Raw genomic sequence first — 12,004 nt, forward strand, 5'->3', positions numbered from 1 at the left:
ACCAAGTCTGCCTTCTACCACCTCAGAAGCATCTCACGACTCCGGCCCTCACTCACACATTCAGTAACTGAGACACTCATCCATGCCTTCATCACCGTCCGCCTGGACTACTGCAATGGTGTCCTGTCTGGACTGCCCACCAAGGCCCTTAGCAGACTCCAGTTTGTTCAGAACTCAGCTGCCAGGGTTCTAACCCACACAAAGCCATGGCAGCATATCACTCCCATTCTTCAACAGCTTCATTGGTTGCCAGTCAAGTCACGCATCGCCTACAAGATCCTCCTGCTCACCTACAAATCTCTCCATGGACTCTCACCACAATACCTCACTGATCTCCTCCACCCCTACACTCAGTCACGCTCCCTGCGGTCCTCTGACAAGGACCTGCTGGCCATCCCCCGGACCAGGTTGCGGACTTTTGGGGACAGAGCTTTCTCTGTCAATGCTCCCACACTCTGGAACACTCTACCACTCCATGTTCGCTCTGCCCCGTCCCTGCCCATGTTCAAAAAGCACCTCAAAACATTTCTTTTCACAAAGTCCTTTGACCCCTAACCCCCCCCCCCCCCCCCCCCCCCCTCCCATTGTTAAGCGACCTTGGGTACTATGAAAGGCGCTATATAAGTCCAAGCTATTATTATTATTATTATTATTAAAAAATATCAACGTTTAAATTAGAGAAAGATGATTTTATCAGCTGCAGCTGACGTCAGATCGGGTAGTTGTGGTTTTAAAGGGTAGGAACAAACCTAACTGCTGATCTGAATGAAACAATTTGTAATATGTCAGTCCATAATCACACGACTACTGGACTCCTCGCCGAGAATAAAACTCCATTTATACTTCAAACTAAATCAACCTAATTGAGAGAAAAAAAGAGTCATATTCCTTACAGTAGACAGAAGAAAAAACAACAATGAATAATCTGAATATTCTAGTTTAATTCTCAAGGAAAAAGTAAAGACACACCTAGAGTTATTTGATTTACATGGTTAGATGCTGGTTGTATCAACAGTTCAACAGTAAGATTAGTTGAAATAACGTGTGTAGCAGCAGTAATGATAAAATTAGATAAAATACTTGTCATTGTTCCGTTATTAATAGTGGGGATCATAGTATTATAGTATAGCAGCAGTTGTAGTCTGAATATTAAAAATACCAGCATGAACGCCTGACAGACCCCTGGTCACTTTACGCATGCGCAACGCGCCATTGAAGGAAATGGTGTGAGAAGTGAGTGAAGTGGGTCGGGAGTTGGCACGAAATCTGAGTTTTTGACTCTGATTTGGTCGGCGCTGTGGTTCAGAGCATGTACACGCACGGCTTCGGTTTGCACCGTGTGTTTGTAAACATATGGTCGAACTTGAAAAGATAATTCAAGAGGAACACGGGATCTGCACAGCCCCGCCGCTGGCCCCGTCGGCACGGCAACTCGGGACAGAGGCAGGGTCCGCCTGCTAGCCGTCACACCAGCTAACTCCAGGTAGCGCAAGACGCTAGCTATTAATGTACATTTAACTGGTTTGTGTTTTGAAACTACATAGCCAGCACTTGCCATATTGCGGGTTTTTAAATGTTGTGTAAATTATTTAATTGCTGGCTATGAAGAAAAGTAGTGAACAAACCCTTGTGCTGCGGAACTGGCAATAATAAACAATCGCGTCTGCTAATCTCATAGCAGCATGCTACGATAGCTAGTTTGCTATCAACAGTCATCTGTGCTAGCTGATGTTTGAGTAGCAAGTAGCTAGCGCGCCACACCGTTAAGTGGTGCTCTTCAAAATAAGATGTCGCACATGGAAAGGCTGTGTCTGCGTTTAGGTGCAGCATACTAACTTATACACTTGGTCGGATATATTTTGTTGTCTTAAAACTCAGTTCGTCTTTAGTCTTGTTTCGCATTTCTTATACGTTTTTAAACGGTACCCATTACAAAGTTGTACTATTTTGAAGTCGGCATGACACGACTTCCGGTTTGAGTTGCCAATTAGCAGTAACTTCTTGTAGCTTCCCCAAAACAAACGGCAGCCAGACTGGCGCCGCTAGTTAGCTAACCAGAAAGTGGGCACGACAACTCGAACTTCACTGTTTTCAACCTGGAAGAAACAACGCCAGGTTTTTATGAAGACCATTGCACATGTGCAGATTTATGTTTTGTCGTATCATTAATGTGTTGGTGAGCTAGCTTTAGCGCCCAGCGGCTAACAAATTAGTTATAACAGTTTCTGGTCCATGCCGTCTGTCAAACAACAGAAACACTGGTTGTTTGTTGCTTTCTGTTGGACATCTGTTGTCCGGACTTGTCCAACCTTATAGTAAACACAGCAGTAATATGTCAGCATCCTACATGCTCTTTTCTGTTTATATTTAGATGTTATTTGTATTAATTAAGCTTTACAGAGTACTATAAAGACATGTGAGTAAATTCACTTGCCAGTTCATTAGGTACACTAATTCCTGCACTAAATCTTATCTTAATGATTGTTATAATCTTCAATTTATGTTGAACCAGTGTAAGAAAGATGGCAATTCAACTTATATGGTCATTTTTGGAGGATGTAGTTTGTGGTGCTGTTAAACTACATTGATTCAACCAAAGAAGTTCTGTTATGTAGCCCGGCCCCTTGACTAAAAGAAGGATATCAAATAATAGAAACATGTGTCATGATTACATGAATTCAGAGCCCTCTCAGTTATTTTAAACAAGTGCTGAATGTCATAACCTTCATGAAGCTGAGCTGTAGTGCTGGTATATTAGAATGTATTTCTCTTCACGAGTCTACCCAAGCCTCCAAAATGGCCATAATGTAGAATCAATACCTCATTTAAACTGTTTGATTTAATTATTCACACGTTATCCTCTTCTTCCAGATCTTGTCACTTTTCCCCCCGATGCTGAGAGGTTGATATCGCAGATCAGCCGCTGCAAAAGACCATACCTCCCCGTGCTTCCTGGTGATGACGTGAAACTGCCCACGCGGCAAATACATATTCTCAGAAAAATACAGCGGCGGAAACACGACTCAAGATGTCCATCACCAACACGCCTACCAGTAACGACGCCTGCCTGAGCATTGTGCACAGCCTCATGTGTCACAGGCAGGGTGGTGAGAGCGAGACCTTTGCCAAGCGGGCCATTGAGAGCCTGGTGAAAAAGCTGAAGGAGAAGAAAGACGAGCTCGACTCCCTCATCACAGCTATAACCACCAACGGGGCCCATCCCAGCAAGTGTGTGACCATTCAGAGGACACTTGATGGGCGCCTGCAGGTAGGGCAATAAAACTGTGCCGCTGAATATCATGTGAAGGTGTTGATTAGTTTTTAACAAGCTCATACAAATTATATATCTGAGTTATGAGTTTTTCACCTTCAGGTTGAAGTCCCTAAGTCAGTTATTAGAATTCCCAATTGTTACGTTTCTAACTAATGGCAGGATAATCCAGGAAATCTCTCTGCGCTTGGCTAAAGTCACGTACAACAGTGGAGTACGAGGCGTACTCTGTGTCCTCCGATAATTGATTCAACACTATCTTTGACCTCAGCTCGAGTACAAATCAATTAACTTTGTTCTTGTATCCATTTCCGTGTTGTTGTTCTCAGGTGGCGGGCCGTAAAGGGTTCCCTCATGTAATCTATGCCCGCCTGTGGCGATGGCCTGACCTGCATAAGAACGAACTGAAGCATGTGAAATACTGCCAGTTTGCCTTTGACCTCAAATGTGACAGCGTGTGTGTCAACCCCTACCACTATGAGAGGGTGGTGTCTCCTGGCATAGGTGTGTATCTGAGAGGTTTTCACTTCGCGTTGGGGTAGTAAACTATTAAAATATGAGTTTTTAGAGACTTAAGTTTGGTCGAAAGGAGCCAACCCGTTCCTCGTCTTCATCATTTCTCCTTCTCCGCAGACTTATCAGGACTGAGCCTGAACAATTCTGCATCAAGCTCGACAATGGTGGTTAAGGATGAGTATGATTTCGATGGACAGCAGAGTCTGCCCTCCATTGACGCGGGGCACTCCCTTCAGACCATCCAACACCCGCCATCCAGCAGCCACCCGTCCCTATCTGAATCATTCGTTGCCCCGACCCTTCTCCCACCCCCTGAGGCTTCCACATCTGCCTCAGCGTCATCCTTCCCTGCTATTGCTCCTGGATCAGGCAGTAAGACACAGTTGTACAATATTCTTACGTGTGTACGTGCTTGTCAGTCTGTTTGTTCTTATATTTGGATATATTTTTGAAGGCGGTGCATTTGTGAGTTTGTGTTATTCTCTTTCAGTCCATCTTTATACCTCCTACTTCTGTTTTCTCCTCAGATGCCAGCGCCACCTGGTCCCGGAACAACAACTTCACCCCCAACATATCCCACCATACCAACGGCCATCTACAACACCACCCTCCTATGCCTCATCCGACACACTACTGTAAGTACATAATGTAATTCATGCATAAACTGTTTTTTTTTTTGCACAGAGCAGGTGATCTTTGACATTACTCTCTTTCTCTCTCAGGGCCGGTGCATAATGAGCTTGCCTTCCAGCCACCTATATCCAATCATCCAGGTGAGAGCCCATAAGTACAGTTGGATGTATTAGAAAGCTTTTGAATAAATTTGACGCTGCATATTTTGAATGTAGAATTACAAGTTTGTCAAGTTCATGCTATAGCTTGTTTTCCTGAATCAGTTTTAAAGTCGTGACACTGCTGCCCCTGACGTCTTCTTCCCTCTCTTTCAGCTCCAGACTACTGGTGTTCCATTGCGTACTTTGAGATGGACGTTCAGGTTGGAGAGACCTTTAAAGTGCCCTCTTCCTGCCCCATCGTGACAGTGGACGGCTATGTCGACCCTTCAGGTGGAGACAGGTTCTGTTTGGGTCAGCTCAGTAACGTGCATCGCACTGAAGCTATTGAGAGAGCAAGGTGGGTGACCCGAGTAGCCACAAGTGGAATTAATTGAGATTTACAATAACATAGCTGACGAAATATTTTGCTTAACAGCACTTGACATTTTTTGGTGATGCAAGTGGAAAAATCGTAAAAAACCCGTGGATTTATTATTTATTTATTTTTTACTACTAATGTTGCTGTAGAACGATGTTTCATGGTCATGGTTATTGATTAATCATTTGGTTAACCACCATATAATAAACAGAGCTTACCCTATTATACTTTATTCAGACATAATAATAATGTAATATTTAAACAATGATATCTATGATTGAAGAACCAATTTAAAACTTTAACCCAATGATACTATTCAACTAAAGTTCAGATGTATTTGTGCTGGTTTTAACCGGAAATGCAGCTGTATTATTTATCTGTTTGCAGATGTAGTGTTTCTCAAACTTTTTCAGACCAAGTACCACTTAACCCATAACACAAACACTCACGGACCACCCAATTCTAAATCGCCCCCAAAACGACTTTCGTTACCATCTTAATGGGAGGAATGGTGCTGCTTTATTTCTGGGCCATGAGTGAAGCAATATCCTGGGGAGTTTCAGGCTCATATCGTAGTTCACACTGATTCGGTTGCGCTGCTTTGTTTTCAGGCCAACAAGTGTGGAAAATCCAACTTCACAGTTGTAGGTGGTTGGAAACGGCATTAACAGTTTCAGAGCAGAGTCAGCCTGCTCAAGATGCTCAGGTTGGATGTGGAGCCAAAAGTCAGTCAAACCTTTCTCCCTGAGGGTTTGTCTTCAGTGTCCCATCTGATGCCCACAAGGATGTCAACCTCTCTTGGATTTCTGATCCAATCAAAGCTTGCATCTAATTCTGGGAAATATCAGCGAGTGTCGAGATTTTCTGCGATCGAGACGGCCACACCACAATTCTATTTTGAGACGCGTGGCTTTTTCCCCTGGTACTCCTTGTGCTTCGTTTCATAGTACACACTGTGGTTTGGGATCCTCCTCCTCTCCAGTCCAAAAAAACCCTAACTGTATGTAGTCGCTGTGGTATTTTTGTTTCACCTTAGCGGTGGGTGGGTAGCGGCGAGTTTCACAACTTTGTGGCGGGGTCTCTTTTGATGACTTTGCTATAACATTAGCCGCGTCGTCCAGGGACTCGGTGTCGAGGATTCTTTTTAGTGACTCTGTCCTAAGCCACTGATCCATAATTGAATTTGAAGTTCAATCCCAAGGCGGGCTAACTTTCACAGTAGCGTCACTACCCCGCCGCCGTTCCACCTCATGGACCACTAGGGGGTGCTCACGGACCACCAGTGGTCTGCTGACCACTCTGAGAAAGACTGCATTAATGGAAATCTACATTTTAAATGATTTAATTAGTCAAGTTTGACACTGAGGTTCGGTTTGTGCTTTATGAGTCGTCATAATTGGGAATAGACTTAACGCTGCAGCATCCCGACTCATTTACGTAACTGTTGATGTTTATGACTCATTGCTGCCATAAACCCTCATTGTTGATTTTATTTTTTATTCTACAAACACATTCAAACATTAAGGACAAGGAGTAAAAAGCTAAGCATCAAATGACAATACCAGTTCAACTTACGTGTGTGCTGTAAATGTAACAAACTGTGCTCCGTGTGTCAAGCTAAGACAGATTTGGGGAAACATGGACTCAAACTGAATAAGCAACCAGTGGCAGCCTCCTACATCTTTCTAAACAAACACGGATTTTACAGCAACCATGTCAAACAATTTTCTCAGAATCTGACCAAATGTAAACACGGAAAGTAGCTTCTCAGCTGTTTTGGCTAACTGCATATGTACCTGTGTTTATAATCACTACTCCGTGCAACTACTGCTGTGTCTCTTCAGACTTTTGAAGTGATTCATGCAAATATCAAGTCTTTGTTCAAACACTAATGGGAACCGCGCCATGTTGAACTGAACGGGATGAAGACAGCGTGTCCATTCCATGTCACTGAATGTTTGTTTAAAGTGAAAACTCCATGTCGCTGTTGTGTCTCATATTCTTTCCTCTGCTCTGTACTGCTCTCTTGGCCCTCCAGGCTTCACATTGGTAAAGGGGTCCAGCTGGAGTGTAAAGGCGAGGGAGATGTGTGGGTGCGATGCCTCAGTGACCACGCAGTGTTTGTCCAGAGTTACTACCTGGACAGAGAGGCGGGACGAGCCCCCGGAGACGCTGTTCACAAAATCTACCCCAGTGCTTATATCAAGGTAGGTCACGGTGTAATGAACTCTTTGGACTTTGAGGAAGGACTCATTCAAAGAACTTATAGGAACCCCTTTCCATAACATCTCTTCAGTTTTACAATAATTGTCCATATTTGCCACAGACGTTCCTCATCCTCCTGCAGTTTCCCACCTTTTCCACTTGTGTCTCCAGCTAAGGAGACTCAAAAGTCTCTCTTTGTCGCTCCAGGTGTTTGACCTTCGTCAGTGCCACAGGCAGATGCAGCAGCAGGCCGCGACGGCCCAAGCAGCGGCGGCAGCTCAAGCGGCAGCTGTGGCTGGGAACATACCAGGACCTGGATCAGTTGGAGGGATAGCTCCAGCTATTAGTAAGATAATCACACGCACAGATACAGTGAGCTGCAGTGAAATGCCCAGATAGTTGTTTGTATTGCATAATAAATTAAATCAGTAAGTTGAGGTAAAACTAATTTGATGTTACAGCAGTAAAAGATTAACACCAACATTGTTTGGCTTCATTGTTGGCCCCTGGCTTGTTGCATTCATGTAGACTGTTGTTATAGAGGACGAGTGGTTTATTACTGGGTAATTTGTCAATAATTTTGATAATGAGCTCTCAACAAAGCCTAAGTATCTTATGTAAACTATTTGTAAAATATCAAAATGATTGCTGTGGTTTACTTTTGTTCTGACAATCAATTAGTCAAGTTTCAGCTCTGGTTCTGGCTCTAGAATTCACTTTAAATCACACTCAAGTTGTTTTGTTGATTATATAATTGACTATTCAAATGAAAAATGTGTTGTGTTGAGTTTTTTTCCCGCATCGTCCCTGATGTAACTCTCCTCTCGTCCTCTCAGGTCTGTCAGCAGCAGCTGGTATCGGGGTAGACGACCTCCGCAGGCTTTGTATTCTCAGGATGAGTTTTGTCAAAGGCTGGGGTCCCGACTACCCACGTCAGAGCATCAAGGAGACCCCCTGCTGGATCGAGATCCACCTGCACAGAGCCCTCCAGTTACTGGACGAGGTCCTGCACACTATGCCTATAGCAGACCCGCAACCTCTGGACTGAGACGCGAGTAGCAGCAGCAGCAGCAGAGAGTCTTCCTCGGTGGACTGTTCTGGGTGAAGGAGACATTGAAGCTGCCCCACATTAAAAGATACTTTCAGGTGTGGTTGAGGCACCTTTGTGTACTGTGACCACAAGTTTTCTTGTGACACTAAAAATGAGCCAAAGCCATATATTAAAGATACGTTTGGCTATATTTTTGATAGATGGCTTTGATTTGTGATGACTGGAACGGTGAACAATAGGACTAGGATAAGACGCCACAGATGACTAAAGTATCACAACACACACATAGAAGAAACTGGAATGTACACTGACAGAACCACTGACCGACATTAAACTCATTGAACATTCGTGTGTGTGCTGTCCAGCGACTCTTGTATCCAGTGTAAGCGGCACAGGAATGCTGCTGGTCTTCCACTGCGTCAGTTTTCATTCAAGCTGTTACAGACTGCTTTACACAAGCAAGTTCAGTCAGCTGTCAGGCTGAAAAGAGGAACAGCGAGGATCACTTCTGGACATCATGCTGATCGCTGCCTCTCGTGCACCAGACAGGGTTGTTTGGACAAGCCGGATCAGGTCGCGCGAGACACTCACAGCCGTCATCTACGAATGTCGCAGAGAACGATATGACACACGCACACCATGCCTAAAGCCGACTCTCGTCCTCTGAACTGAAACAAGTCTGTGGACTTTTCTAGGTCAGGTATTGTCAAACTACGGGTTTGGACTTTCAAAAAAAAAAAAAAAAAAACAGTTGCAGGTGAGTGCCTGGTGGGCGTCCAGTGACGAATCTTCTCTGTTATACAAGACACCTGGTTGATGTCCTTCTCTACATGTCATATCTACACCAGTGGTGTGTTGGGTGGTTATAACATAGCATACAAAGTGATATATATCTAATCACTTTTGTATAATTTCTTGTTAAACAAAACTTCCAGCAGCTGCTCTAATGATCACTCTTCACCCCGCCATGGTCGCCTCCCATCTTTTTCAGGTATGCTTTTGGAAAACGCCCTCCTTTATGCTGCCACAAAGGATGTATCTCATACGGCTTCTGTCAGCTACTCGCCTTTTTTCTCTTTTACGCTCAGAGCGATTGGGGAAAAAAAAAAAAAAGGTAGCGCTTTGATGCTTTTGGTTCGATAAGAGTAAGACAGCAGAGCCGGATGATCTTCCAAGATTTACTCGCAGTACAGAGATCAGGGTTCATCAGCATTTTTGGAAAACCAAAGTAGTAATTGTTATAAAAATACTGTAATCAGGAAGGTTTTTAATCGCCGTTCAACTACATAGAGTTGATAATCATAATACTTAAATATCTTATGACTTGCAGCCCTGTTACAGTAATATATATATATGTGACTCGATCCAGGTCTCTTGTTTATAGTTTACTGACAAACATAACAGGATATCAGAGTTCCCATCATATATTTTCTCGGTTTTATTTTTGTAACTTTTTCATTCATAACTTTTTAGCACTTTATTTCTTTTTTGACTAAATCCAGTAGCCTTTATTCTGAGGTGATTGTCCTGCTTTATGAATAAGGGAGTGAATAGGTTGGTTTGTAGTTCCTGTAGGACTGAGAGAAGAGGTAACCGTGTGAAAACGTACGTAACACAAAGACAATCTGCTTTTGCCCTTTCACTCTGTAGACACTGACACGTCATAGGCTTTATTTTGGCTGGTCTGAGTTGCGGTTTACTTTTTTTTTCTTTCTTTCTTTTAATCCATGTAAATAACTTTGCTTTTGAAGTGCATGCCAATGTTTGCATGAATTTTAATGTCGTGAGAGACGCCCCACTTTTTTTTAAAACTGAGTACTTCACCTGTCCTGCGTTACACAGGGAAATGAGCTGTATGGAAACCAGCACCTGCTATATACTGGTGTTTGTGTGTTGTTAGTTTATAAGATCAACATTAAAGGTACATAGAGGGAAGCTACATTGTCATAACTGATGTATGTTTATTATTTAACTTCTTTAACCCTAGACCTCCTGATTAGAAAGGACAAATGAATGATGTGTATCTGAGCAGCTTCAGGACGTTACAGGCGTTACATTATGACCACTCAGTTGAAGTGAATACTTAAACTGAGAGAATGCCAGGTAAACGTTTGGACCTGGCATTCATGTGGATGCTACTTAGACATGTACCATCCACCTAGACCAGACCAGGTACCCCCACCCCATAGCAATGACACTCCTTGATGACAGCAGCCATCCCCAGCAGGATGCAGCCTGATGTTGGAACACACACAAAAATGATTTAGGAACAACTAAAAAAACATGAAAAACAGCACAAGGTGTTGACCTGTCCTCCACATCTGTTAGATCCCAAACTGATCAAGAATCTCTGGGATGCCTGATCCACAGAGGCCCCTCCCCTGAACCCATAGGACCCAAAGACCCCCACTAACAACATTCTGTCCCCAGACACCACAGGACACCCTCAGAAGGCCCATGTCCATTCTCTGATGAATCAGGACTGTTTTTAAGGCACAAGGGAGACCTACACAATATTAGGAAGGTGGTCATAATGTTATGCCTGATCAGTGTATGTTAATGGATAAAACCAGAATGAACACAAATATATTACCTGCACCATGACTGGTGCTAATAAAGTAAAGCAAGGGGGGAGGTTTAGAGGTTTTAGTCGCGCCACATTTAGGTAAGCGCTCCAAATTTTACATTTAGGCTGAAATTGAAAAACTCAGTTATTCTTCTGTAGCTTCTCTTGGAATATAAATTGATGTTAAAACAGGTGAAGATAAGTTTGAAGTGCAATTAGTCTTTCAACACAAGTCTCTTCTTCTCCGCTGCCCCGTTCTGCCTGTGATCCATTTCCTTTTTAAAGGTTACACATCAGTAATTTCATTTACTCTCCTTGTTCGGATCCTTGCATCCATCGGTTCATTCAGTTCGCCTGCCGTTCACTAAATTCCTTCTGATGTTCTGTTCACACATCACTTTTTTTTTTTATTTTTTAGATTAACTCGCAAGACTGTGCATCCAGTCGACTGAATGACAGAAAACTTGATATTTTAAAATGATCTGTTACTGAGAGCATTTATGTCTTCTGTTACCGAGCGCTGTCTGGAGGAAGAAGGAGAAAAAAAAAAAAAAGTCTGATATATTGTATCGTGCTTTTAGGCGGACAGATGTTTTTCTATTACTCACAGTTATTATAGGAGCCAGAAGAACACTCAGATGAGTTGATGTTGACTACTATGACAGATTGCATATCTAAAACTGACCTGTATTTCTTATGTGAGAGTCTATAATTAAACGTGGCCTGATATTCTCTAAGTTGTTACCTTTTTTTTTTTTGTTATCATGGGTTTAGCTGTACAGTGAGTTGCAAAAACATCTGCAATTTTAGCCGCATCACAGCAGATGGCTTTTTAACAGCCGTGGTCAGAGGCAGGATTTTGATTTAGATTTTTGGTGGTGAAATGTCACTGTAACCTCACAAAACACATTTTGGCCATACCTCAGAATTATTGTTTTGCTTTTTTGGTATTTACGGCTGTTTCCAAACTATCGTCTTTATCTCTCTGGATGACAACAAGGACATGTGGCCTCCTGTTCCTCTGGCTGTCCACCAGACGCTCATCAGGAAGAAGCATCCAAACGGTGCTAAAAATAGCCTCTCATACATGTCAATATTGTGAAAGCTTTGATATTGACAAATAATGCACTTAGCTCTCATTAAATTCCTTTAAAGCTCTCTCTCTATGTATATATATTAATCCAGACTGACATACGGTAGATGTAAATCGTTAGATGACCAATCAGGAACAGAATCAGAATAC

At 42.9% G+C, this 12,004-nt stretch overlaps 1 protein-coding gene across 2 annotated transcripts; it reads left to right on the plus strand.

The window, feature by feature from the left end:
* The first annotated feature begins 1,009 nt into the window (after positions 1-1,009).
* Positions 1,010-11,616, plus strand: LOC311493305 (mothers against decapentaplegic homolog 4-like). Of its 2 annotated transcripts, none has more exons than XM_084551894.1 (10): positions 1,010-1,483; positions 2,872-3,268; positions 3,601-3,775; positions 3,905-4,159; positions 4,315-4,422; positions 4,510-4,560; positions 4,735-4,918; positions 6,978-7,146; positions 7,352-7,490; positions 7,981-11,616. In XM_084551894.1, exons 2-10 carry the CDS (start codon positions 3,029-3,031, stop codon positions 8,190-8,192), a joined length of 1,533 nt encoding a protein of 510 aa, XP_084408020.1. In that variant the 5' UTR covers positions 1,010-1,483; positions 2,872-3,028; the 3' UTR covers positions 8,193-11,616. The 2 variants fall into 2 exon arrangements, with proteins under 2 accessions (XP_084408020.1, XP_084408021.1); XM_084551895.1 differs by lacking the exon at positions 1,010-1,483 and adding an exon at positions 1,908-2,115.
* Positions 11,617-12,004: the final 388 nt, after the last annotated feature.

Source organism: Chelon labrosus (genome assembly GCF_963514085.1).
Source record: "Chelon labrosus genome assembly, chromosome: 9".
In the NCBI taxonomy this organism is placed as follows: Eukaryota; Metazoa; Chordata; class Actinopteri; order Mugiliformes; family Mugilidae; genus Chelon; species Chelon labrosus.

What these genes read in the sequence shown, in the direction of transcription:
- LOC311493305 (XM_084551894.1), top strand. Translation starts at nt 3,029, where the DNA reads ATGTCCATCACCAACACGCCTACCAGTAACGACGCCTGCCTGAGCATT. An exon ending in TATTGCTCCTGGATCAGGCA is followed by an intron (nt 4,160 to 4,314) that starts GTAAGACACAGT and finishes TTTTCTCCTCAG; the next exon opens with ATGCCAGCGCCACCTGGTCC. An exon ending in GAAGCTATTGAGAGAGCAAG is followed by an intron (nt 4,919 to 6,977) that starts GTGGGTGACCCG and finishes TTGGCCCTCCAG; the next exon opens with GCTTCACATTGGTAAAGGGG.